Source organism: Gavia stellata, chromosome 12 (assembly GCF_030936135.1).
Source record: "Gavia stellata isolate bGavSte3 chromosome 12, bGavSte3.hap2, whole genome shotgun sequence".
In the NCBI taxonomy this organism is placed as follows: domain Eukaryota; kingdom Metazoa; phylum Chordata; class Aves; order Gaviiformes; family Gaviidae; genus Gavia; species Gavia stellata.
The window spans coordinates 9,277,020-9,303,342 of record NC_082605.1 but is presented as its reverse complement, the minus strand read 5'-3'; the positions used below and the strand labels follow the sequence as shown (position 1 = coordinate 9,303,342).

The following is a 26,323-nucleotide window of genomic DNA, read 5'->3' as shown; positions in this document are numbered from 1 at the left end:
CGCCTGCGCGCGGCCAAGGGCGGGCGACCAGAGACGCCTCCTGGCGCCGGCAGGGGGAGCCGGCGGCCCCGCGAGGCCGCGCCGAGCCGCCCGGGCCCTCCCCGCCCCGCCCCGCCCCGCCCCGCCCCGCCCCTCCCGCGGGCGGCCGCGGCGGTGTGCGCGGGCAGGTCCGGCGCAGGCGGGAGGCGGGGCGGCCGCCCTCTCTCTCTCTCCGCCCCCACCGCACGGCCCGGCTGAGGCGCGCTGCCCACAGCCCTCGCGGAGCCGCGCCGTCCCTGCCCAGCCCCAGCTGCCACCGCCGCCCGAGCCCCGCTGCCGCCGCGGCCCTCCTGCTTCGCCCACATGGAGGATTACCACAAGCCCGACCAGCAGACCCTGCAGGCCCTGAAGGACACGGCAAACCGGCTCCGCATCAGCTCCATCAAGGCCACGACCGCGGCCGGCTCCGGGTGAGTGAGGCAGGCGGGCTGCGCCCCAGCCTTGGCCCTAGACCGGCCCCGCGGTGCGCCCGCCGGAACGCGGAGCACGCCCCCCCCGGCGCGCCGCGCTGCGCTGCCGCATCCCAGGTCGTGCATCCGTTCAGCGGCGAGGCCGAGGCGGGGTGGCGCTGGGAGGGGCTGTGCTGGGCTCCCTCGGCCCGTTACCCGCTGCCCGGGGACACACCGGTGTCTGCCGAGGGCAGATCCGCCCCCCGTCTCTGTTTCCTGCCCGCTGTGCGGAACACCGAGCGGGCGGGGATGCTGGGGGCCCATCCGTGCCTCCCGCGGCTGGGCGGGAGGGCTGAGGCGGCCCCGGGGCGGGACGTGCGCTGCGCGGGGATGGGGAGCCCGAGCGCGGGGTGTCGGGGAGGGGTGATACCGCGGGGGTCGCGGCCAAATCCCCTGTGCCCCCCCCCCGGCCCGAGACCCCCCGGCACGTCGGGGGCTTCGCGCGAAGCTACTTCTTGTGGAGGTGGCTGCATCTGGAAATGGCGGCCGTGGGCGAGGAGCGCGGGCGAGGTGTGGGGCTCCCGCGGCCAAAGGCCGCCCGGCCCGGCCCGGCCCGGGGGCGGCAGCCGCACTGCCGCGGGCCGCGTCGGTCGCCGGGGCTGGCGGGTGTTGTGACTGCGGAGAGAGGCCGGGAATGCTAAGTTGATGCAGGACTGAAAACCAAAGAATTTGTGCCTGAGGCGCAAGCGGTTTCTTTTTCATTTCGTGCCCGTCAATTGGAACTAATTCTGCACAGAATTTCAAGTGAGCCCGAGTGGGATTATCTGTGAAATGCCCGCGGTCTCAAATGGGCAGTTTATTCAGGCCTCTGGACAGGATTTAGTGTGGGCTCTGATGTGTGCAGATTCCAGGGTTATCCTTCCTTTGATCGTGCTTTACCTATGGAAAAAAATCTCTGCAAACAATCCGCTTTTACTCATGTAAAATTAAAGCCATTTTTTCTGCTTGAATAATACATTTGAGAGCTTCCACAGAGAGTGGCCTTTTTTTTTTTTTTTAATTTCCCATCTTGTTGCAGTTTCCTCCTTTGGACCTCTTAGAAACTGGCTGTACTGTTTAAAAAAAAAAAAATTTGAAGGGATCCTTTGGATGCTGAGGTTTGTGTGGAGAAATGTGGTGTGTAAAATATTTTAAAGCTGCTTCTTTGAATTGCCTTACACTCCCCACCCTGTGTCTGGTATGGGCTAACTCACATGGCTCTTTCTCAGAGCATACAGAAACTGAACTTTACTTGTTCCTTTTGCATACAGCAAATGAAAATGCTGCTTTAGTTCTTCCTGTAAAATGGAGTGTTGGGACATGGGGAACCTCTCAGCTAGTCATAGGAGTGGGTTTTTACAAAGCCGTAGCTTGTTTGGTCCAGTCTAGAGAGAGAAGTACAGGATACCCAACAATTGCTCTTTTAATTCCTCGTTTGTTCCAAAGCTACAATGTACAAACACCATTACACAAGCCTGTGTGAAACTGTGGGTAAGAAAAATTATGCTAAGTCTATTTAGCAGAGCTTGGGCTTCAGTCTTGAGCTTCTAGTGTGTATTTTAAGCAGACCACAGAGATGTATGGTATCAGTTGTCTTATCTACAGATAAAATTATTTCTCTGTTTTGTCTGATGTGCTATTAAAGAAATAAGGATCTTGCTACAGCCTTTGCTTCTCTTCTGTGGCCCATGAAATTCAATGGTAAAGCCATTCTCCCCATACTGCTGAAGAAACAGTAAAAGTAGTTTTACTTAAGATTTTTATTCCTGGTTCATGTATGCTATAATACCGAGTACTTCTTTCACAAAGGCATTTCATTAATCACTCTAGCTTATTCTAGCACTAGAGTTGTGTGGAGTCTGAAATTATTACACAACCTGATAATGAGCAGATTATGAAAGATGGGCTCTGGAGGGAAAATTCTGTTGACAAGTCATATATCTTCTTAATTAATAAGATTTGGTTACCAAGATGATGGTGTAGTAATGTGCCTAAAAGAAAAAGACACTCAGAATCTGCTGCGGTATTAGGCAAATCACATACATTTCTAAAACAGCTATACATTATGAATGTGTTTTCCAAAACCTGAATGAGACAGTAAGCTTTGCTTAAATTGCTGGTATACACTAAGAATGTAGAAAGATGTTTGAATGCAAGTTGAATTTAAATAGAAGCTTACAGTTAATAAAAAAAAAAAATCATGCTTGCATTGACTTTGTTAAGGAAATTTGTGTTTGTTAAAGGTGTGGTTTGTAAAACTGAAGGAAATACTTGCAATAAAAGCACTTCAAACAAAACAGGACCTGCCTGCTTCTTTCAAGGAAGTAATTTCTGTAAACTGTGGCATATATTGCAACACAAGTAGTTCCATGGTAGATCTGACACACCAGTTCTTGCAGTCTTTACTTGTACCAAATTTTGTTAAATAAAGTACAGCCTTTGCCTGGACAAGAGCTAAAAGATCAAGTAGTCTGATCCTGAAGATGCTCAGACATATCACTTTGAGTACTTTACCAACTGTAGTGGAAAAATTCAGTGAACTGGCAAAAAAAATTTTGTGCTTAAAATGCCTTAGGTGGGGAAAAAATGTGATTCAGTTAGTTGTAAAGATTGAACATACTTGCTTTTGGGCGTGGAAGAAGTTTTTGTTTTAGATAAGTAGTGCAGACATTTTCATCAAAACCCGTGAAGTCTCTTTTGTAGCTAACGATAAATTTCTGCAGTTTTGAAACAGTGCCTGGCTTCCTAGAATTAGATGGTTACATTCTTAAAAGTGAAAATTGCAAGAGTTTCTTAAGAGGCAGTTAAGTTTCATAACATGTGGTATGATCACTTCTTGGAGATTATTTTCTCCTTCAGTTTTTTTATCTTTTGTCTTTCACTCAGTGTTCTGTTTTAACATTCCACCACTATTCTTTTTAGTTGAAATGTGTAGACGCGTGTAGATGGAGCTAATTAAATTGATGCAGAGTAATAAAAAGACCCCACAAAACTACACTGGAATAATTATTTTACTCTTGATTTGTGTGGATCCAGGATTTCAGTGTTCTAATGTACTTTGGTTTGGTTTACTACTAAAGGGCTGTATTTCAAAGTTAATGCAGTTCTTCAGTAGAAGCTATCTGGCAGAGAAGCATGTTAATCGGACCAGCATGGCAAAGTTCTAGGTTGTTCATCAGTCAGGAATGAAATGTGGAAGATTGTGTGAGAATAGTAGCGATGACTTGTGGTTTTTTCTCCCCTTGTACAAGTAATCCAAATACACTTTGCTAGGCTTAACAAGGAATTCTTTTAACAGAACTTATTAGAAAAAGTATGAGCTAATAGAAAACCAGTAGATGTAGTTAAGATGGCTGTATTTAAAGAAAATTGTGTAGTCGATTTTAGAATGATTTCTGGTATTCAATATGTAGTTAAACTTCGGGTAATTTCTGTTAGTAGGAAGTCATTTAATTAACCTGTAGTTTTAACAATACTTTTTTTCCAATTTTCAGGTAATTTATTAAATTTTTCTACCTTTTTTATTTCCACATGCTACCATTTTAGGTTGTTTAAAACTTTTTTTATCAAGACCAGGAGTTCATAGAAGTATGGTTAAGTATAAAGTTAATAAAATTAAAGGAATGAAAGCTTTAAACAAGCATGTAAGGCTTATTGATTAACTTATACATAAATATTTACTAATATGTTTGAACCATGGTTTAAAGCTAATTCTTTTGGTTCCCTGTGTGTGAGTACTTACTAAGGGATGGACACTAACAGTAATTCATATTTTGCTAGTGTATTGCATGTTTTTATTCTCTTATTACAGCACTGTTGGGGTTGTTGGGAGGGAAGGTTTACTACTACCAGAAAAGAATATTCTGATTAAAGTTCTAGTGAAAGTGTTGTCTAATCCTAACATGCATGGTAAATGTACATGTGGGAAATGAAATGTGACACTTTCATAGCAAGTTTGTCCTATTTTACAAGTAGGGTCAAATATTTTAAGAGTATTGTGTAAAGATGAAAAGTAAATGCTGGTAGAAGAGAAGGTGAGATGAGACTGCAAATTATTTTCAAAGCTAGTGCAGATTTCTGCAGCCATAACCTTCTTACTGTTCATCATTCACTTTCCTGGACTTCAGTAGCAACCACTGATGTCAAGAATGATCCTGTTTACATCAGTAAAATCTGAAGAATGCTACTTTCCACACTCAATAAAGGTTTTTAAAGAGCCCCTTTACCCCTTTTAAGCTTTATCACAAGTGAAAAGCCAGGGTTGATACCCTCAAGTGGTCAAGTAGTGCCATCCCTTCAAGGTGCATAAGAACTACAGTGATCATTATTTAAATTAGAGTAATATAGATAGATGAAAGTAATTGTATGCCCTTCTGTTGGACTTCAAATGAAATTGTCTTCAAATGAAATTGTCTTGGAATAACTCAATATTTGCCACTTGGAAATAACCCTTTACATGTAACTTTATATTTGTTTGTTGGTACTGTATGGCATAGTTGCTTCTGAAATGGACCTGTGTATTTCTAAGGCAAGTTATAGTTGAAGTATTGATTTGTGCTGGTGTTGAAAAATGTTGCAAAAGTCATCCCAGATAGTTCAATGCTAGAGACTATCCCAGATACTTATGAATGTTTGATAAACCAACTAGTTCAATATTTCAAGTTGATATACATGTAAATGTAGAAAATGTTGGTTCCTCTCTTGGCCAAAGATTAAGCAAATTCGTATTTTACAATGTGTATCTGGGTGTTCACTGGAGACAGTAAATTTCTGTGTCCAGTTCCAGTAGAAGATGCAACACAAGAACTGTATTATTTAATGCCCTCTTTAGAAATCAGAATTCTAGTTCTATCAGCTCTAACATGGTGAAATAAAATGGTACCTATGTTATACAGTTCTAAATGTTCCAGAACTTTCCGCAACTGTTAACCTTGCCTTACCAATCCCTGCCTGTGCAATGGGGCCTGGACAAGTCATGATGCAACACTTTTAATGCCTCACTCTGTGAGTGCCTAAAGTACTGTGGAAAGCTGTCTTTGTTTCCTCTGCATCAGTGTGAATTTCTGCCATCAGATAAATCAGTAGAGCGTGATTTCAGGCAGAGGGTCATACTGCTTGCTGTGCTTCACAGTCACCGATTAGGGTGGTGTTCCTTGGCATGGAGAAGAACAGAGAGCTCTAAAAGATATGTTCCTTGAGCTGTCACCAGGGCCTATCTTGTAACATCCACTTCAACTAGATGAGAAAGCTCCCTTTGTCTCAAAGTACAACTAATTGGCATTGGGGTAATGGCAGGTGGAGTGGGTTATCAAAAACATTTAAGACTGTATGTTTCAATGCTGAGGAGTCGGGGACTGGTAAAGTGGTATTTTAAAGATATGGTCCTGAGCAAACAATAATGAGAAGTGGTAATCTTGGGTCTGTCTTGACTTGTAGCCACCCTACATCATGTTGCAGTGCAGCAGAGATTATGTCTGTGCTGTTTTTCCATACCATGAGGTACAAAGTGCAAGATCCCAGAAACGCCAGCAACGACCGGTTTGTTCTTTCAAAGGTAAAATAATAATTGGTATGCTATACTGTTGCAGTCTGCAAGTAAAGAGCTGTCTGTCTGTAAATTAAATCGACTTGTCTTCCTTGACTTATGCTTACTTATGCTTGCATCTACACAGAAGTCTATTGGAAGTATTTGAGAGCTTGGAATTTGTCTACTTCAGAAAGACAAATAAAAGCTGGTTGAGTTAAGTTGTAGCATAACTCAAAAATAATTAAAAAGTGTCTGTATAATGTGTCTTGATAAGTCTTAACTTCACTATGTTAAGTTGTTCTAATATTAATAATATATGTTACTATATTCTTTATAAAATATATCAAGAAATATTAATGTCTGTTTTATTTGGGCATAACCAATTTTCTAACAAGTAAGTTGCAGTTAGCTTTTGTGTTCTACTTGTTAAATGCAACCATGCTGTTATGCCTGCAATCATGTCACAATGTGCCCTAATTACTGTCAGCTTTTCAGGGAGCATTATATGAAATAGTTATGGTAGGTTAGTGAGTAGTTTGCATTCCTACTGTGCCAGTATGATATTAAAGTCAATACAACTTCTGAAGGCACCGTGGTTCAGAAAACACATAAAACCACAATCTGGACCGGCCATTAGTGTTTCTATCCCCTTTTGCATTGTGCCCTTGCAAATCACAGGGACTTTTCAATCATATGACATAAAGGCAGTTGAGGGGCCTTCAGAAAACATAATGATGTAAAAAATGGCAGATGAAGTAGTCCAGTGAGGCAGGTTCCCTCTTTGAGTCAGTGTGTTCCTCACATGGTGGCTTACAATAGTGCTGCATAGCTGATGGTGTAAATCCTTGCTGTTGCTGCTTCTGATTGCCATTCTGAAATAAGTAATTGGATGAGAAGCAAGCAGCTAATGTTGAGGCGGTAGAGCAGTAAGAGAGAGTCGCTTCTTCATGTTTGCTTTACCTCTCTAGTCAGAGTTTCTGCTTGGAATTGCTAAATGGCTTCAAACCTCTGCATGCTCTTTTGACTCCTAATGACTCCATGGGTGGAAGATGACTACTACTTTGCAGTTGTCCAGTTGGACCTGTACGCAAGGATCTGAGTGTATAAAGCTCAAAATTTTGCCTGTTGTCACTCACTGCATCATACCGTGAATACATATGTATTGAAGAAGTTCTAATGGGGTAACACTTGCTCATCCATCTGCTTACTGGTTTAGTGAACAGTGCTCTGTTCTTGAAACTGGTACCTAAGCAAATTGAATTAAGGCTTTTATATTTGGATACCAAAACTAGTTTTTGGAATTGGACCTGCATGGCTGAGAGAGCCCTCCTTACTCTTCCATGTTGATTTTCTTGAGGACATCCTAAATAGCCCTTGAGTACTGCATTCTTCCTGTCTAAACTGTAGTCAGCTATCTGGGGTGCTCTAAGCAGAGGCATGAGGGACTTGGAAACAAGCATCAGTGTGAATGTTGCATTGTAAAAGTGTTTTATAACTCGATCCATTTTTAGTGGACATAAGAACCTGATTCCAGGGTTTGTCAGCTGTGTAGAATTTTGCCTTGATACTAGGATATTGTGAAACTTGTGCTTTGCTTAAAATTTATGTTTCTCCCTAGGGTCATGCAGCACCAATTTTATATTCTGTTTGGGCAGAGGCTGGCTTTCTACAAGAAGCAGAATTACTGAACTTGAGGAAAATTGATTCTGCCTTAGAAGGACACCCAGTACCAGTGAGTGCTCATAATCTTGGGTAAAAGATGGTGTTTTCTGTAAAACAAGAAGTGGATGTATCTTGCAGCAATTCTTGATTGCCAGCTACAGTACAGGGAAGACAGACTTATAGGAAGGGTGATGATATTTACAGCTTCTGCATTTGAATGAACATGTAAAAATGACTTTTATTGTTGTAGTATAGTTCCCCTGCAGTCTTGTCTGTCATTATATATATCTTTTCTTAAAGGAAAATAAAGTTCCAGCATAGCTTTTCTCATCTTTTGGAAGCTTTGAGGTATTTCAAGAGTTTATATCCAGTTTGGTCACCTCATTGGTCTTTCCATTCCTGGCCAGTTGTTTAAATTGCTTCTTTCTTACACAAAATCATCGATTCTTAAGTGTTGCCATCCAAGGCATAGCTGAGAAATTCCTGGGCCATAGGTACCGTTCCCTGTCAGAGAGCCTAGGCAGCTTGTGACACTGATCATCAAGGTACATGCATTGCAGGGAAGGAAGGGGAACAGGGCAAGATTTGGAGGGACTTGCACTATATAATGGCTGAGAAGCTGAATTTTCTTGTATGTTGAACCATCTTCTAGCACTGGAATTTAGTTCCTCTGTTTCTTAACTGTAAAATAATTGTTGTCTTTTTATTCTCAGAGACAAGCATTCACTGATGTGGCTACTGGATCACTTGGTCAGGGTCTTGGTGCTGCATGTGGAATGGCATACACTGGCAAATTCTTTGACAGAGCCAGGTAATTCCATCTTCATATTTCATTATTAAAGGCATTCAATGGGAAAATTTGTGAAAAGAAATCACATTCTTGTCTTGATCAGGAAGAAAACCCCCTCCTTTATTCTATTCTCCATTCCCAAATGTAATCTCAAATTCAGGTTTTAAATTATAGATTACTAGTCTGATAATTACAAAGCCATTGCCAGTGAAACTACCAAGGATTTAAAGATTAGCAAGAATTAGTGCGTATGTGTGTTCCTTTTGTAACCTGACAGCATTGCAAGGCAATGTTCCTGAACAGAGAAGAGAGTAAGTTGTTGGATCAGCCTCTAACTTCCAGAGAGTAATTGATAGCCATTTTGAGTGGTATGTGTCCCCTTAGAAGGAAAATGCAAACTAGACATGCGTCTGTTCAAAGTCAGATGACAAATAATGGAGAAAATGTATCTAGATAAGGAACTGTTATGGTCAATAATAGCACCACTGAATCATAAAGTAGGGCTTCAAAATGTTATCAGAAAGGCACTCGACTCCATAGAGACAAAAATGACTGCTTCTGCCATCTGTTTTGTGGACAAGAAAAGTAGATGTCTAAAGGCAAATTTGTATGAGGAGGAAAATAGCCTGATGTAGTTGATATATTTTATGTGACAGTTCTAGTACATTCGGGCATAGGCTGCCCAGTTAATGTGTCCTACACTTCACTAGCTTGAAATCATTTCTGTGAAAGATGACTTGCTGATTTTAATTGAGGTTAGCAGATGCTACGTGTGGAAAAAATCTAACCAGTGCTTACGTGACAAAAGAAAAAGGTGGTCTTGCATGCAGTACTGGGGAGCAGTTTATGTGGACAGAGTTCAGATTTAGCTGAAGGCAGGTGGGATTCAGATAAAAAGTCTGTTATGGCTTGATGTCTAGTAAAAAAAAAAAAATTGCTAACAGCCATCTTGATTATTTTGTTTTAGAATTATATATTTGAAGGCTAATTTACTATTTTTTCATTTTAATAGGTAATAAACATTTATAAAGCTTTGTCATCCAAACAAAAGAGCGTGGTAATAAAAGAGAACTACAGTGGCCAAATTCTATAGAGATGAGGCAGTACTCTTACTGAGTTTTACCTAAATAAAAAGCTTCAGTGTTTGGAGAAGTAATCTACGAAGACATATTATGCTGGTTATCTTTTTTCTGAATTTGGTTATGCAACATGCTTTAATCTGTAGTTGACTTCATCCCAGTTTATAGTTTCCTGAATTTAAATTATTGGTCGGCCTTCCAGAGACTATATGGTAGGAATGAGGAAGCAGACAGTAACTTTTCATGCATTGTGAGTGATCTTGCTGAGTCACAGTGACAGTGTTTAATGGGCCTGTTCATTTAAGCCTTGCAATAGGAGGCTTAAGACCTGATTTTTTTTGAGATGAAGGTTTGAAAAGGAGTACAGTATTTCTCTTTTTTTTTCATGTGTAACAGCTCAAAAGTATTTTAATTTAATTTGTCTAAGGTTATGTAAGGTTACCTGAGGTGAATGCATTGAGCAATGGGAGTTGAGTTTGGGATAGAAAAAGCAGTGAATTCTCACTACGAATTGTTAAGAGGGGTTTTGCTTTTGATTTAATTGTGCTTACACATTAAACTTAATTTTATTTTTTTTTAATTTCTTCTAGCTATCGAGTGTATTGTCTGCTTGGAGATGGAGAGTTATCTGAAGGCTCTGTTTGGGAGGCGATGGCCTTTGCTGGGTTTTACAAGCTTGATAATCTTGTTGCTATATTTGATGTTAACCGTCTTGGACAAAGTGACCCTGCCCCTCTGCAGCATCATGTTGAAATTTACCAGAAACGCTGTGAAGCCTTTGGGTATGTGATTGGAAGAAGTTCAGTATAGTCTCCCACTTTAAACTGTATGTTTTAATTGCTTTTCAGAATTTTTCAAATGAGCTTTCAGCTCTAAAGAATACCATCACCAAGAAGGATGGTCTTCCATAATGCCTGATCATGATCGTCTTTATTGGTACAGCAGGAATATTAAAAGTGGCAGGATTTTGTTTAGAGGAAAAATAAAAGGACTGCTTACTCAGATAAATTTGCTAGAGGATCTTAAAGCAGTTTTTGTCACATCAAATACAGATTTTATAACTCTTTGTGTGACCAAATGTACTGTCATAGCAAGTAAATTGGAAAAAAGGGCATGGAAACCATTACTCATAAGAGAATTCTTTGTGTATTGGCTTTCACTTGGTTTAGAAATTTATATTTCTGTGTAGATGCAAAAATCCATGATAAAAACCTGTCAGATACAATAGCAGCCATGCAAGTTATGATGGAGCATTTTTATTACTTTAATCAACTTTCATTGTCAGTTTTTTAATTGATTTCTAGGTGTTTGATTTGCTCTTGTGATGAGAAATGGCTATTATGTCTGAAGAAATGTAGGATAACTTGGTTATCTGTGAGCCGTGAATTTTGCTAGTAGCTGTTAATCCCTCTGTAACTCATTTTGCATTATAAAAAAGGGACTATGATATTTTATGATCTCAAATGAATGCTAGTTCATATTTCTGGTATACTTTGGGTCTCTTAAAAAGACACTGCATTGGAATCAAGTTAGTATTCATTATTGTTATTGGTAACTACCAGAGAGTGTCACATGCTAAAACCCTTTAGAAACAGTTGATCTGTTTGTGTTCTTAGCTGGCATGCTATCATCGTTGATGGACACAGTGTGGAGGAACTTTGCAAAGCCTTTGGCCAGGCCAAACATCAGCCAACGGCTATCATTGCAAAGACTTTTAAGGGCAGAGGCATATCAGGTAATAAAACATCTATTGCTTTGCATACACATGTATATAATAATATGTACATAGTGCTGCAATAAAGGTGCAATCATTAAACAATATAGAAGTTTAACATTTCATACATTAGAAAAAGGTTGGCATCCTATCAGCTTTTTGACTTGATCATACAACCATACAATATGAAAGCTCAGAATTTCACCCTATTGTTTTTTCCTTTGTTGCCTTTTCTTACGGAGGACATTAGATTGAGGCTTCACTGGAAGCAGGCAAAGATGTGGCTCTCAGTTCTTCACATTATCCAGCCAGGTGTGCTTCCATGTTGGCTGGACTTCTACAGATCACCAGTTGCAGAGTAGGATTTCCTCTGCTGTCAGCTGTACTTGAGTTGTTACTCTTTAAAAAGTCTTTTCTAGTCTGGAAGATGGCCGGAGGCAGGTGGGAAATTGGGCCATATCACTTGGTCTTGAAAATTGCCCTAGCAAAAGAGGGCAACCTTCTCGGCTTGTTCTTGATCCCTAGACTTACAGAGACTACTCTGAGAAGGGAGTGACTTTGTCACAGAGCTCTCTGCTCCCTGTGTTGCTGATAGCTGGGTCTGCTTGTTACCAGCCAGGCAGTATAAATGCATAGAAAATGAGGAGGGATGCTGCATTTACAGTTTCGACAAAGCTGCATGGGACATGGTACATAAGCTACTTGGTCATACTACAGGTTATTTCATATGTTCTGATGTGTAATTCATTGAGATACAGGATACAGTAGTCCACAGAAATTATTTCATAGGTTAGCAACTGTCTGAATTTTGGAGTTCATGGTGCCTCTAAGACCCTCTTGTAGTTTTCACATGGTGTGAAACTTACTTAAATGTCTTTGTCTAGGGGACAGATGTGTAGCTGCACATTTGAGCAATAGCACGCAGAATGTCTTTCAAACTCTTTATACTTCTCAACAACGTTAATGCTAAGAAAATGATTTTGGTTCTTGGAAGTGAGGTGTGTGCTAGCTACTAAGCATTGTATCCATGGACTGGAGTAAACGCATGTTCAGTGTGTCAGGGGTTGTTGCCATGATTCTGTTCAGCTACAGCTTTTAGCAGCACTCTGTGAATTTGTCTTTCTGACCAGATAAATATTAATAACAGGAGTGAATATCTTCATTCCTTTTCACTGAGTAAGCAAGCAAAATTCATTATTCTTAGTGCCTTACTCAGTGAAAAGCAGCATATCAGTCAGAGAGGCAATTTTGCTGTTAGTGCCGAGTGCATAAAGGTAAGAGTCATCAGAAGCTATTAAAACAAAGCTGTAAAACTTCAGGTCTTGTTTGAATTAGACAGCTTGGTTAGCTGTTGTTTGAAACTTAGCTGAGTTTGTTTATTTAGGCCTAACTGTTGAAATTTCGTGTTAACTGTTCACACTGATTTACTGTTTTCTACTTGACACGCTTATGGCTGAGGTCTTTTAAGTGCCAATTTAAAATAAATTTCAGTAGAAGATGCTGGAATTTCATCACTAGTTTGGAATATATGGAATTTTACTATTTCTTTTATGTATTTAAACATGTCTGTCTTAATGCAATTGAATACTATTGTAATTGTTTACAGTGGTAATAATGAGGAAGTTCTTCCTTGGAAGACTATACTAGACTGCTGCACTGTGCTGCACTTCTATCTGGGTAAACTCTGCAGCTGAAAACTGAAGTAGTTTTTATATTTTTCTTATTTGTGATGTAATTTTAAATACACAGGTGTTGAAGATAAGGAAAGCTGGCATGGAAAGCCCCTTCCAAAAAACATGGCTGAACAAGTCATTCAGGAGATAGATGACAAAATCCAAAATAAGAAAAAGCTTTCTCCAGCCCTCCCAGAAGAAGATGCACCTGTAGTAAATATTAGAAACATTAAGATGCCATCTCCACCAACTTACAAAGTGGGAGAAAAGGTACTCCCTTTTTCAGTGTTTGTCAGATATCTTCGAAGTGTGAGACTGTTTAATGGATGGCAGGAGGTTTTCTGTTAGCCCATGCCATGATTTCAGCTACCCAGCTCTTCTCTCCTATTTTGAGTATCTTGGTAAACACCTACCTCTGTGGTGTGGCACACAGACATTCAACTCATTGGGTATTGAAAGGATATTTTAAAATATAAAGACTCAAATCGCTCTTCTTCATTTCGTGATTATTATCAATTATCTAAACTATTTTACATGTATTTAAAATTAAAGAAACTCCACAAGGTTCAGTGAATTTCCATGACTGGAAACCGAGATTTTCAAAATTTCCTAGCTGGATTGGTAGCTGATTTCAGCTCAGATGTGTGTCCTGATGCTTCACTGTAATTTTTTTGTTTGTTTACTCTTTTCTGTGTCACTGTTCTCATATGTACTTTTGATAATGCTAACATTTAAAGTGGTTTTGGTTGTGTTTTGTTTTTAATTGTATGTGTATGCACTCATGGATAAAGAAGAAAATGAAAAAAATAAAAAGCTTCTAGAAAGTCATAACAGTACTCCTATATTTTTCTTTTCTTAGTGGGCTACCCGCAAAGCTTACGGTGTTGCACTTGCAAAACTGGGCCATGCTAATGATCGAGTGATTGCTTTGGATGGAGACACAAAGAACTCCACCTTCTCAGAGCTTTTTAAGAAAGAACATCCCAGTCGCTACATTGAGTGCTACATTGCTGAACAGAACATGGTAACTGGTCTCTTGGTTTTATGAAATACTGGTATTACACAGCAGGATCTGAGACCATTCAGTCTGAGTCTTCAGAGAGTAGGGTTTAATATTTGCTTTTCATATGTGTATTCATGGATATTTAATTTGACTTGCTCACTTCTTAGGGAAAAACTAGGCTATGGCAAAAGCTTACAAATACAATACAATAGGAGTGCTTCTAATCGTTCTTCCCTAATCCCCCTCTTTTTTTTCTTTTTGTGGTCATATTGTCTGTGTTTCAGCAGAACACAAGGAGATGGCAACATGTAAACAACAGTAATACTTTCCAGTGTGATTTGTAGACATTTAACTCTGAAAAGATTTTTTTGGATTTTTTTTTTCTTCACAAGAAATGGAATGTCACAACATGACCATGAGTTCTACACTAGACTGGGGTATAAAGATGAGGACAGAGAAACAGTTAATAAATTTAGCCTCATGACATTTGTACAGAAAGGACTAAAATAATTTTAACTCATCTGTTTGACTGAGTCTTCAGTTGCCACCTGTATGGATTCACTGAAGCAAATGAAATTAAAGACACAAGTTCAGGCAGAAATTTATTGTTGTCCTTAATGATTTATAACCAAAGAACCCATGGACTGTGTCTTGCAGATTTTATACTAGTTTCATGAGCTTGAGTCGGGCATTTTGGATTTCCATCAGCTTAGGAGAAATTTGCCATGAAGAGCAGACCGATTTCTGTGTAAAATAAATGTATGGGGTAATTGTAGCAATAAACAACTTAAGGACCTTGTTCTAATTTCCATCTTGCTGAAGAAGGGCCCTTTTGGTAAATACTAGTCCAAATAATACAGGTAAATCCATTCCCACTTAGTAATGATAGTTTTTGTCTGCTGGAGATAGTAAAACCATGTCCTTTGGACTGAAAGTGTAAGCCTTTAATCCAGGAAAAGAAAGAGGGGGATAAGTCTTAACTCTGTGAATGGCTGCTTGGCGCAGGTAAAGAAAAGAAGCTGCCAGTAAGGATCAACAATAACAGCTAGCAGTTGAGGCAAGGAGCAGAGGAGATGCTGGAGGGTAGATACTGGGAGAGTAAGTTGCCTTCTTTCCTTTTTGGAAAGGCCAACAATTAGGAGCAGGACTGGACAGAGATTTTTAATCTGCATTGAGAGCTTCTTGCTAAAGTTTTATGGTAGCAAGTCCCACAGATGCTCTCCTGGAAACAGTTGATAAATGAGGAATTCACTGTTCTTGTACAATCTCCCTCTTTTCAGGTGAGCATTGCAGTTGGTTGTGCCACTCGTGACAGAACTGTTGCTTTTGCCAGCACCTTTGCTACCTTCTTCACACGGGCGTTTGACCAGATCCGTATGGCTGCCATCTCCGAGAGTAATATCAATCTCTGTGGGTCGCACTGCGGTGTTTCTATTGGTAAGGGCAACCTTGGCTTATTTATCAGCAGGTCCCATCCATTTAGTGATAAGTGTCTTAGCAGTCAAACTGATAATGCTTTGTGGAGGCAATCAGTAATATAGCTGTGATGGTATAACAGTGGCACCATTTATAGAAAGAAGTCGTATTTGCAATTCACTTTTATCAGACACGTTGTTGTATTTGGAAAGAAGTGAGAAAGATTTTTCACACCTTTATGAGCTCATCTGATTTTTTCTCTTTTATCAGTTTGGCCTGATAAAAATAGGATTTTTTACCTACAAGCTTTTCTAGTCTACAAGTATAGAGTGATATAAAGGGATGGGATTGAAAGTGAGGTGCTTAAGTTCCTTTCTATCTTTGCAACTGACATCCTCTGTGATGAGAATAGTCATGTGCTTACTGTACCTTTGTTTCTCAGTCCCTAAAATGAGAAACTAATGGCACTTATTCTTGCAGAGATGCTCTTGTCCACCAATCTCAAAAACACTTTACAAGGGATAAATATTTTTGTTTTATTATGCCTTTGAAGATCACCAATTTGAAATAATTGCTTCAACTTATCTTAGTATTTCTTACTACTGAAGCAATTAACATGTTGATTGAAAAAAAAAAATAAAATAAAACCCCGAAACCTCAAAGTACTAATGAAACAGGAACTGTGAAGGTGTTACGTAATTCAGGAAATTGGCAGTACCTTCTCTGGTCTTCGCTTCCCATCATAACTGTTTGGTACATGTCAGATCATATTGGGGTTTGATTTTTGGTTTGAGGGAGGAAGGGAGTTTTGTTTTTTTAATTAAATGCATAGACATCACCCATGAAAACAGGAGCAGACTTGCATACCAAGAAGGAAAATGCCAGTAGACATTCATGCTTGAAAAACTGCTAGGTATTTATAGGGGAAAAGAAAGAGAGGGCGAACTGATAGGGGTAGTGAATTAAGGCTCTCTGCATACATCAGTTTTTCAGTTTATTTAATAGTTTTGGCTAGCAGTTTGGTTTGGAGGAGGGTTGGGGTTTTTATTTAAAGCAAAATAGTTAGTTTGACCTGTAATGTTGGTAAAGCTTTAAGGATGCTTCATAAATGCGTGTAGTCTCATCCAAAACCTCAAGCTTAACTTGCAGTGGTATAGAGTATGCTTTAGTAGTGGAGACTGTAAGTAAAGTGTATCAGATTATGGCTTGTGTATGTCATTAAGGGAGAGATTCTATTACAAGCCTCTTTTCTTTTTAAAATCAGTCCTCCCACCTCATCGTAGTCTAGTTCAATCCAGTTTAAGTCTTTCAGCAAGCAGCAAAGGGCATTGGTGCAAAAGCCAATTAGCTTTGGTCTTTGCTCATTTAAGAAGATAAAACTCCTTTAGGTTACCTGACTTGTCTCCTAGAAGTACACTTCCAAGTTTCAATTTTCAGCCCTTGAAATGTTCTGCTGGGAGCTGTGATTGTGAAGTGCATACTTAGATCTATAAAGTTGTTTGAGTTACAAATCTAATTAAGGCCTCAACTCTGACTTTCAAAAAATAACTTGAACCCAAAGTTTTGCAACCAAGTTGTGGAAAAAAAAGTAATTCAGAGAAATCCTTTAGCTGTTAGAAAATTCAATTTTAAATTGAAGGGTATGAATTAAGTGTACTTCCTATTAAAACTTTGGGCCTGCATGCAATTCAGAATCCTAACTGGATCTGTGGTGAAAATTGAAGTTTTATGTCCACAATTCTAGGTAGACCTGGGCTTTTGCTGCATTGAAATTTGGACCCATTAAATTTATGAGAAATAACTATCACAATGACCTTCTGAACTTGTACTAAGTTCACTTCTAGACCAATAGTTACTGAGGGACCAAAACATCTAATGAGACATGAAATACGTTTTCAAGGTTATAAGAGAATAATGGAAAATCTGTATTTTTCCAAACTGAACATATAGGGAAAGAAATCATAGTATACATGTGTCAAAAATAGAAATATCAGTTGTCTAGACAGTTGATACTGTTCATATTAAGCACTCGCATTTTTATTAAGCTATGAATGTAGGTTTTGCAGATGCAATTGAAAATTATTCTCTTTTGATCTATGTTACTCTAAACCCATGTAAATCGAGATTTTCGTAAAGATGCACTTCGGGCCGAACTCAACTTAGTGCTAGTCTGTAAATTATTAGTATGAACTGTGAATGCTGGTATTATTTGCACCATGTTAGCAAAAGCAGGACAAGCATGAGTACTCTCTTTACCTTGGGTAGGATTCTGATTCAGGTACCTGTTAATTTTGTTCTTCATAATTTCAATTTTCTTCTATGTATACATTGTTTGAGTGCATTTTAGAAAAGGAAAATGCCCACCAAGATCCCACTCATTCAGTCAGAGTCCATACAGGTTTAGAAACTGTGATGTTGAGAATTTTTTTCATGTCATGACTGAAAGCCAAGACACTCTTTTCCTGGTTCGTGCTTACTTTATTAGTAATGTATAGTGGCAGAGTTCAATGATTGATTTCTTTAACATGTTTAAAGTTCTTCAGAGTTTTGCGCTGCTCTTATGAAAACGCTCTACTCCTTCCTCGTGAACTCGTCCTTCTTGAGTAACAGGTAGTGGGTGCATGTGGGAAGGCTTATTGCCCTGCTTCTGCTCTGCAGGCTGTGACATGACTGGATTCAGAACTCTGCATGGTTAGTTTGGAACAGTGCCATTCCCAAAGCACCATTACATAAGGTCATTGGGGGCGGGGGGTGTTGTGGTGGTTGTTTCTTTAACTATGGAAAGCCATGGCATCCCGCAGATGTTCTGGTTAACGATTCTTTTTTATAGATCTGCAGTTTATGCCATAAGGCGCTTGAGTGGTTAAATTAACAACACGGATGCCCTATTGCTCTTTAAAAGACTTTTTATAGTGTTGAAAAATACATACCCTTCATTTAATCTTGAAGTGAGCCTAAGAATTTGAGAGTAGTTGTACCAAGTGCACTCTCCATTTCTGATGGAACACATGCAATTCTTTCACATTTCCAGCAGTTTAAATCTAGGGGAACACTATTGACAAGTATAAATTTTGCTTGTGCAGCCTCAGTACATGTAAATCTGAAGATGCTCAGATACCTTGTGACCCTCTTTCTGTATCTGTACCCTTCCTACTTTGGTTGTCTTACTTTTGTGTTGTTTTATTGTTACACTTTATTTTCTATTTTTTTCTTTTTAACCCCAGTTCTCTTTCTTTTTAGTCTCTTTCTATCTTTATTTACTGTTTAGATGGTTCCAAGTTTAAAGAGAAGATGATTCTTTTCTCAAGCAGGTAGACTTGCATGTCCTATGTGTGCCTGATTTTATACTTTTTTCTGGTTTACATCGAACCTCATTGCTATACTGAGGGATTGCCAAAAATGTGCACTTACTCTTTCATAACCCTGGTTTAATTCTTCTAGGTGAGGATGGGCCATCTCAGATGGGACTGGAAGATCTGTGCATGTTCCGGGCTGTTCCCAGTGCCACTGTGTTTTACCCTAGTGATGCTGTAGCCACTGAAAAAGCAGTGGAAATAGCTGCCAACACCAAGGTTTGCATCACAGTATTTCTGAGCCAGAGAATAATTTTTTTTTATTTCTTTTGTTGCTTCTGGCATGTTTCTTGCATGTCTTTACCCACATAAATTCTTTCAAAGGCTCCAGCGTGGCAGCGTGATGTTTTCTTTGCATAGAAAGGTTGCAGACATTCTGTCCAGGCTAGTGCAGAATGAACAGTCTGGAATGCTGTGGGCCAGATTTGAGGAGATGTAAATGATTACACAGCGATTGCAGTTTGGGTCTAAATTGGCTCAGAAATAAGGGCAAGTGTAACTCACTTGTTGGTCTTTAGCAAACTTACAGAAAGTACACTCCTGGTATATCTCTGGGGTCAAAATTGAAGCTGGATGTCGAAAGTAAATTTTATCTTGAGGATTTTGATCATCAAGTGCCTGGACATGAAAGCTCAGGACTCAGGTCCTCTATTAGTCCAAGACAGTCTACATCTTTTGGAGATACTGAGAGCTGGGGCTTATGCTAGTTGACAGTCTCACTGGTCGTCTTTTGCTCCTTTGTTGCCAGTGATGGATTGCAGTTAAATTGGACTGTGGCTGAAGATGACTAAGACTTCCCATGTGGCTGTGACAGAGTTTCTGATCTCTCTTACCTTCAGTTAATTTGACATAGTAATGGTCAAACATCATTGGATCATCTCCTTGATTGGTGGTACTTTTTGCTGCCATAGGAATTTACCTTGAGAAAGGAGCAAATAATCTGAAAAAAATTCAGTCTTGCTAGTACAGCTTTTAAGTGAAGGAGTGTGGTAATCTGTTGTGTAACAAATGTGATGAGTGGTTTGTGAAAAAAGATGGTGGTGGGAGGGAAGGGAGTGTAAGGTAGTGTGAGGGAGAGATTAGATTTGAATACTTGTTTGTAACTTCTTTTGGAAGGGCATCTGAACATTAACTGATGGAAAGCATTTTTCCTTGCTTTCAGCTGAGCATTTCTTCTTTTGCTTTAAAGTCGCTAGAGTAAAATTTGCACATGTATGGCAAAGTTCTAAGATTCTAATTAACTCAAGTAGGATTCTCCATTTCCACAAGAGAACAAAAGAGAAACAAAGATCTTGGAATCAGAAAGAAAATTGTAAGTTATCAGCGTGCTCTAAGAAGACGTTAACTGTATTGTAATGTCTGAAACAACCAGCTATTGAAAAAGGACTAATGGGAATTGAGGGGGAGGGGGTGGTGCATAGAAAAGTTTACTCAGTAGAACTGGAGGTAACATAGAAGGGTGACAACCAAACAAATAGAAAAAGTCGTTTTGCTGTATTTTTTTCATAGGGTTTACAAACTAGAATGTCAGCACCTTTCTGGTTTTGTAACTTATAACATGTTTACTTCGGAAACAGGGCATTTGTTTCATAAGAACTAGTCGTCCTGAAAATCCTGTCATTTACAACAACAATGAGGACTTCCATATTGGACAGGCGAAGGTAAATATTGTCCAGATAAATAGAATCAGAAAAAATATGCAAAGTTCCTCCTATAAAAGCCCCTTTCCCTCTAAAGCATTCCAATGCCAGAGATTTGATCTTTTTAATAAAATCTCCAGAAATGCTAGAAATATCAATAAGATTTATTGTTAAAAATATATGGAAACATTTTTTTGCAGGTGGTTCTGAAGAGTAAGGATGACCAAGTGACTGTGATTGGAGCAGGAGTCACTCTGCATGAGGCTCTGGCTGCAGCAGAACAGCTGAGAAAAGGTGATCAGATTATGGTGGTTTTTTTTTTTCCTTTTTTATCATTTAACACAGCAAAAAAATCGATACCACGCAGCCTAACTGCTCACCCTTTGTACTGGTAAACATTAATTAAAATGTTACAGAGAGGTGGTCGCCTGTTAAGCAGTGCAACATAGTATGCATCTGCCAATCTTGCCTAATTGAGTAGGTTTTAGTTAGCTTAGCAGCATTAGTAGTCATGAAAATTACCAAACTGATCAGATCAAAGTCTCCTTAGAATTGCTAATCTGTCTGTAAGTGCCCTGCAGGCAGAATCTTAAAGGCAGTGTGTAAGAAGCAGGAATGATCCTTCCTTGGTATATTGTCTGGGGTGGGGCTAGGGTACCAACACAATAGAATGCAATCAGGCTGGGGCCAGTTAACAAAATACAGCTTGTCAGCTGAGCCACAGCAACTGTGCGTGCTCTTACACAGTGCTGTTGATATGCAGTGCCTTTGTGTAGATATGGTTCACTGCTAACTTGGTTTTTTTGAATGAATGTATCAACTTCTAACTAGCATGGGAGGCAATGATTCTGTGATGGTGCTCAAATGCACTGACATCTCACAGCGAAGATAAAAAGCCTTCAATGAAATAAGAAGAGAAAGAAACCGTCAAAAATCCATCTGTGAGTCAGTAGCCTACGCCCAGGAAGAGATTACAAATAGTAAGAGATAATACAATTAATGTTGCCTGTGGCTTATGGGTAGCTTTGTATGCTGTGTCTAGGTGGACAGATATTTTGTCATGACCTTGAGCCATCAGGCTTAGGACATTTTGAAAGTCTTATTTTCAGAGCTATTGTTATTTTTCTGCATTTACCATGCTTTGCAATGTTCTGTTCACCTTGAAGTGTGAATAACCAGCTATGGAGAGGTAATACCTTAGTGTGGAGGCAGTGTCTAATACCTAAAATGTATTGGCCACTAAAGAGCCTTCAGTCACAAAACTGTCAACATAACATAGGGCTTCTTTATGTATGATAAAGAGTTGACTCAGTGTTCAGCTAGCCAAGATCAGACAAAACCTCATGTAATTTGCTATTCTTTATAAACAGTCGCCATTTGTACGTAGCTTTAACAAGCAATCTTGGCCTGCCTTATGATGACAGGACAAATTCTGGTTTTGGTGCTAACCTTAAGGGTGCCACGATCAGGGTTGGGGCTGTTCAAACAGACATACGTGATAGGTGGGCAGCCTGCAATGAAGAATTCAGAATGCCTACAGACCGAAGAAGCAGGAGGAGGTTGTGCTTGCCTTGACAATAAAGTTAAAATAAAGTCTGGAACAAAAAATAGTGGTTGACAGTCTGAATAAGAAGGATTTCCTGGTGACTAGATTCCGCTCTTACCTGCAGGAAGGCCAGTTAGATTACTGTTTTGCTGACGGGCCCTCCTAGTGACCTTGAGTCACTTATCCAAGGCTTTTCTGCCTCAAGAGTTTTGTCTGTGGAATGGATGGATATTACTATCTCACAAGGTGCATGAATAAATAATACATAAAAAAAATAGGGTTGGTTGGGTTCTTGCATTCTCCAAATTCATGTTGCAAATCATTTCACAGAATCACAGAATCACTAAGGTTGGAAAAGACCTGTAAGATCATCAAGTCCAACCAAATTCATTCTATTTCTGCAGAAAAAATCTTCATCCGTGTGATTGATCCCTTCACTATAAAACCCCTGGATAAGAAGACAATACTTGAAAATGCAAGAGCGACCAAGGGCAGAATCGTTACAGTTGAGGACCATTACCATGAAGGTGAGCTGGGTCCAGGAGGTCACAGCCCACACAGTTGTCTCCCAGGGGTTGAAAGCTCACAGTTTCTCCTGACCTGAGAGAGAAGTATGGGACCTGATGCTGTCATTCAGTTAAAGCAAAAGAGAGGTTTTAGCCTTTTTTGTTGCTATCACGATTATAAGATGACACTGAGGGTTGAAAGTTTCCTAAGATGTAATAGGTTAATCAGGGCTGCCTTTCTGCTTAACTTGGCCTTGTGTGCCCTTCTGTATGCTTGGTCCAAGTGAAGTCTTGATTCATTTGTGCCCATTGAAATTGTAAATTCCTGCTGCTGTGCAGGTTTCATAAGCTTTCCTTGTGTCCAAAAGCTTGATTCCAGGTTGCTTGAAAGCAGATGGTTTTGGCAGTTTCTACAGTCACTCTGGGATAAATTCCTTTTTCTTTCTTCTCCACTACTATAAAAGAGCATATCTGTGAAGAGCCAGAGCACTTTACATCCTCAATGGACTCTTCTTTTTGTTCCTTCATTTCACCTGCTTACAGGCTATTTCAGAATCTGTTGCTGCTATATGGTAGCGTTCTTAAGCTAGGGTAAAAAGTGCATGATGCATGCAAGAAGGAATTTCTAAGATGATTCCCAAGTAAATCTTAAGATAAAATGCCTCTTGGGAGAAGCAGAATAGTTTCTGTAAGACTCCTCCAGCTTCTGTGCCAGGGTTTTATTTAGAATCATAGAATCATTTAGGTTGGAAAAGACTCTAAGATCATGGAGTGCAACCATTAACCTATCTCTAACAAGTCCACCACTAAACCATGTCCCTAAGTGTCATGTCTACACATTTGTTAAATACCTCCAGCAATGGTGGCTCAACCACCTCCCTGGACAGCCTGTTCCAATGCTTGATAAACCTTTCAGTGAAGAAATTTTTCCTCATATCCAATCTAAACCTCCCCTGGTGCAACTTGAGGCTGTTTCCTCTCATTCTGTAACTTGTTACTTGGGAAAAGAGACTGACACCCACCTCACTACAACCTCATTTCAGGTACCTGTAGAGAGCGATATGGTCTCCCCTCAGCCTCCTCTTCTCCAGACTAAACAACCCCAGTTCCCTCAGCCGCTCCTCATAGGACTTGTTCCCTAGACCCTTCACCAGCTGCTTTGCTCTTCTCTGGACATGCTCCAGCACCTCAATGTCTGTTTTGTGGTGTGGGGCCCAAAACTGAACAGTGCGGCCTCACCAGTGCCAAGTACAGGGGCACAATCACCTCCCTACTCCTGCTGGCCACACTGTTTCTGATACAGGCCAGGATGCCATTGGCCTTCTTGGCCACCTGGGCACACTGCTGGCTCATATTCAGCCGGCTGTCAACCAGCACCCCCAGGTCCTTTTCCGCTGGGCAGCTTTCCAGCCACTCGTCCCCAAGCCTGTAAGGTTACATGGGGTTGTTGTGACCCAAGTGCAGAATGCGGCACTTGGCCTTGTTGGACCTCATACAGTTGGCTTTGGCCCATTGATCCAGCCTGTCCAGATCTCTCTGTAGAGCCTTCCGACCCTCGAGCAGATCAACACACCCACCCAACTTGGTGTTGTCTCTAAACTTAACTGAGGGTGCACTTGATCCCCTCATCCACATCATTGATAAAGATATTAAACAAGACCGGCCCCAGTACTGAGACCTGGGGAACACCACTTGTGACTGGCTGCCAGCTGGAGTTGACTCCATAATCTGCTGCCACTTGCTCTCTGACATGCCTTTTTTGCACAGGTTTTCAGGGGCTTGCTTGTGCAAACATGTCCTGTGAAGAGGAGACCATACGCAAACAGAGAGCAGCTGTTGTGAATTGCATGTCAGACTTGCTCCTTGTGGGGGGAGACAGAGAGATTAGCAGAGAGGCAGCTGTGAACTATGGCATTAGTAGATGTTGTAGATATCTACTAATAGAAATTAGTAGATAATATGAGAATATTATCCTACTTTAAGGTGAAGCATCACTCTTGCCAGGTATCTGAAGTGATCTGTTATTACCATAAGTGCTGGTTACACCGTACTTTTGTTCCAGACTATGGATGGTGATAGTGTCGCTGAGCCTCATCATTTTCTAGCTTATCCTTGAACTCTGGACAAATATTTTTACTGCAGATTTGCAAGACGGCAAAATCATCACACTCTGAGGTGATGAACATGCGATTTACACTGGCACAGCTTTCTCTGTGTGATGCAATCAAGGAAGGTCAAGTGTACGCACATCACAAGCCTGAATGCATTGCAAGCCCACATCAGGCTGATCTTACCGGCCGCATCCAAGGAGGTGCCTCTGGCTGGAGGCTAAGTTTGACTTGTTAAATCACACTATGCCCGGAGCTGTGAAAAGCCCTGCGTTCCGGGATACACCCTAACTGAAGTGCAGCACCAAGGTGTCTCTCCTGCCAGATCTCAGAGCACATGCTCTTAACACTATTCCTGTGTTTTCTTCTTCCCTAGTACTCCTGCTTCCAGTGTCTCTCCTGCCACCACACAATTCTCTGTTGCATCCTTTGTCCCTGTGACTGATAGTGATTCAGTCTGAGCTGAGCTCTAAGCAAAGGTTGTGAATATATTACATAACTCAGAGAGGTGCCTAGCGGCATGTACAGGCATTGTGAAAAGATGGAGCTCTTAAATGCTGTTAAGATTGGTGGGAATTAAGACTTTCAGCACATTAAGTACACTTGGAAATACTCCTTGGTCTAAATATATTTTTAAACCTGGCCCTCGGTGGTTGATGCTGAAGTGGTGAGGGCTTCCTGACAGTTCTGTGCCCTTCAGAGGTATGTGGTTTTGTACTGCCAATTTGTAAGTGCTTCAGAAGTGTCAGGCTGGTTGTCCTCAGAATGCCTTTGAAGTAGGGAATTGTTTTCATTTCACAAATGGGTAACTCAAACATACATTGTGATTGATGTTTCTTGTAAACGTGAGAATTGTGGATTTAACTTGCATGGACCTTTGAATCAGGTATACGTGCAATCTATACGTTCGTTGCCTGTTGAAGCCTACAGATGTATGTCGTGTTTGACTGTTTTTTCATAGGTGGCATTGGAGAAGCAGTGTGCGCTGCAGTAGTGGGTGAGCCTGGAATCACAGTCAATCGCTTGGCTGTATCTCATGTACCACGCAGCGGGAAATCAGCCGAGCTCCTGAAGATGTTTGGCATTGACAAGGATGCCATTGTGCAAGCTGTTAAGGTGGCAGTGTCCAAATCAAGAAATGCGGAGTAGTTTGAAGCATCTTGTGCTGTGTTACAGAAAAGCAATGTTCAGAGAAGTACTGTAAGTTTAAGGCAGGCAAAGGTGCTTTGTGTAGAGAGTTCTAATAAAAATACCAGCTTAAAAAACCTTCTGGTTTTTAATCTCTTTTTTTTTCTCTGTGGGGTTTTGTGCAGTGGGGTAACATCTGAATGTTTCCAGTCATTGAAAAAACCTTCAGGTTATGTAACAATTTGTGGGCAGCAGCACTTCGTCTGCCTGCTGTATATATAGCAGGAGCATTTTCTGCTTTGCAGCTTAGCTTCCCTTCTGTGAGCTCTGGCATGGGAGTGATTGGGTGTTCACTGAAGGTCTGCTCAGGCTGTGCTTCAGCAGGGAAATGGATGTTGGGCGTTGTAGCCTGGAGCAACTCGAGTAACTATTGTGCCATGTTTGGTCCAACTTACTGCTGAAGATTAAAATCCTGTCTTGAAGGGAGTTTGGTGAAAGCAGAGTTCTTCCCTCACTGCCAGAAGAGTTCACTAGCTCTTCTGGACAGAAATGTTGGGCATTGGATAGTGAAAAGCAGGAACATATATTGCAGGAGGGTGGTTAGTGCCTTTGCTTCTATTCTCTCTGCATTTCCCCCCAGCCATTTAAAACCAAAGACAAGAAGGAAGCACCCTGTGTGCTGGATAATGTTGAAGTGGAAGGGATGTACCA

General features: G+C 40.6%; 1 protein-coding gene across 4 annotated transcripts; it reads left to right on the top strand.

Annotated features, from left to right (window-relative positions):
- Positions 1-325: 325 nt before the first annotated feature.
- TKT (transketolase) lies at positions 326-25,731 on the top strand. 4 transcript variants are annotated; one of them, XM_059823132.1, is made up of 15 exons: positions 412-449; positions 4,014-4,055; positions 5,904-6,021; positions 7,613-7,726; positions 8,370-8,467; positions 10,116-10,307; positions 11,142-11,260; positions 12,989-13,182; positions 13,772-13,936; positions 15,196-15,352; positions 18,773-18,903; positions 20,262-20,345; positions 20,525-20,618; positions 22,275-22,397; positions 25,446-25,731. In XM_059823132.1, exons 3-15 carry the CDS (start codon positions 5,938-5,940, stop codon positions 25,631-25,633), a joined length of 1,743 nt encoding a protein of 580 aa, XP_059679115.1. In that variant the 5' UTR covers positions 412-449; positions 4,014-4,055; positions 5,904-5,937; the 3' UTR covers positions 25,634-25,731. The 4 variants fall into 4 exon arrangements, with proteins under 4 accessions (XP_059679113.1, XP_059679116.1, XP_059679114.1 ...); XM_059823130.1 differs by lacking the exon at positions 4,014-4,055 and having other exon boundaries at positions 326-449; XM_059823133.1 differs by lacking the exons at positions 4,014-4,055; positions 7,613-7,726 and adding an exon at positions 1,760-1,767 and having other exon boundaries at positions 326-449; positions 5,930-6,021.
- Positions 25,732-26,323: the final 592 nt, after the last annotated feature.

What these genes read in the sequence shown, in the direction of transcription:
- TKT (XM_059823130.1), top strand. Translation starts at nt 343, where the DNA reads ATGGAGGATTACCACAAGCCCGACCAGCAGACCCTGCAGGCCCTGAAG. An exon ending in ACGACCGCGGCCGGCTCCGG is followed by an intron (nt 450 to 5,903) that starts GTGAGTGAGGCA and finishes CTTGACTTGTAG; the next exon opens with CCACCCTACATCATGTTGCA. An exon ending in TGAGGACCATTACCATGAAG is followed by an intron (nt 22,398 to 25,445) that starts GTGAGCTGGGTC and finishes GTTTTTTCATAG; the next exon opens with GTGGCATTGGAGAAGCAGTG.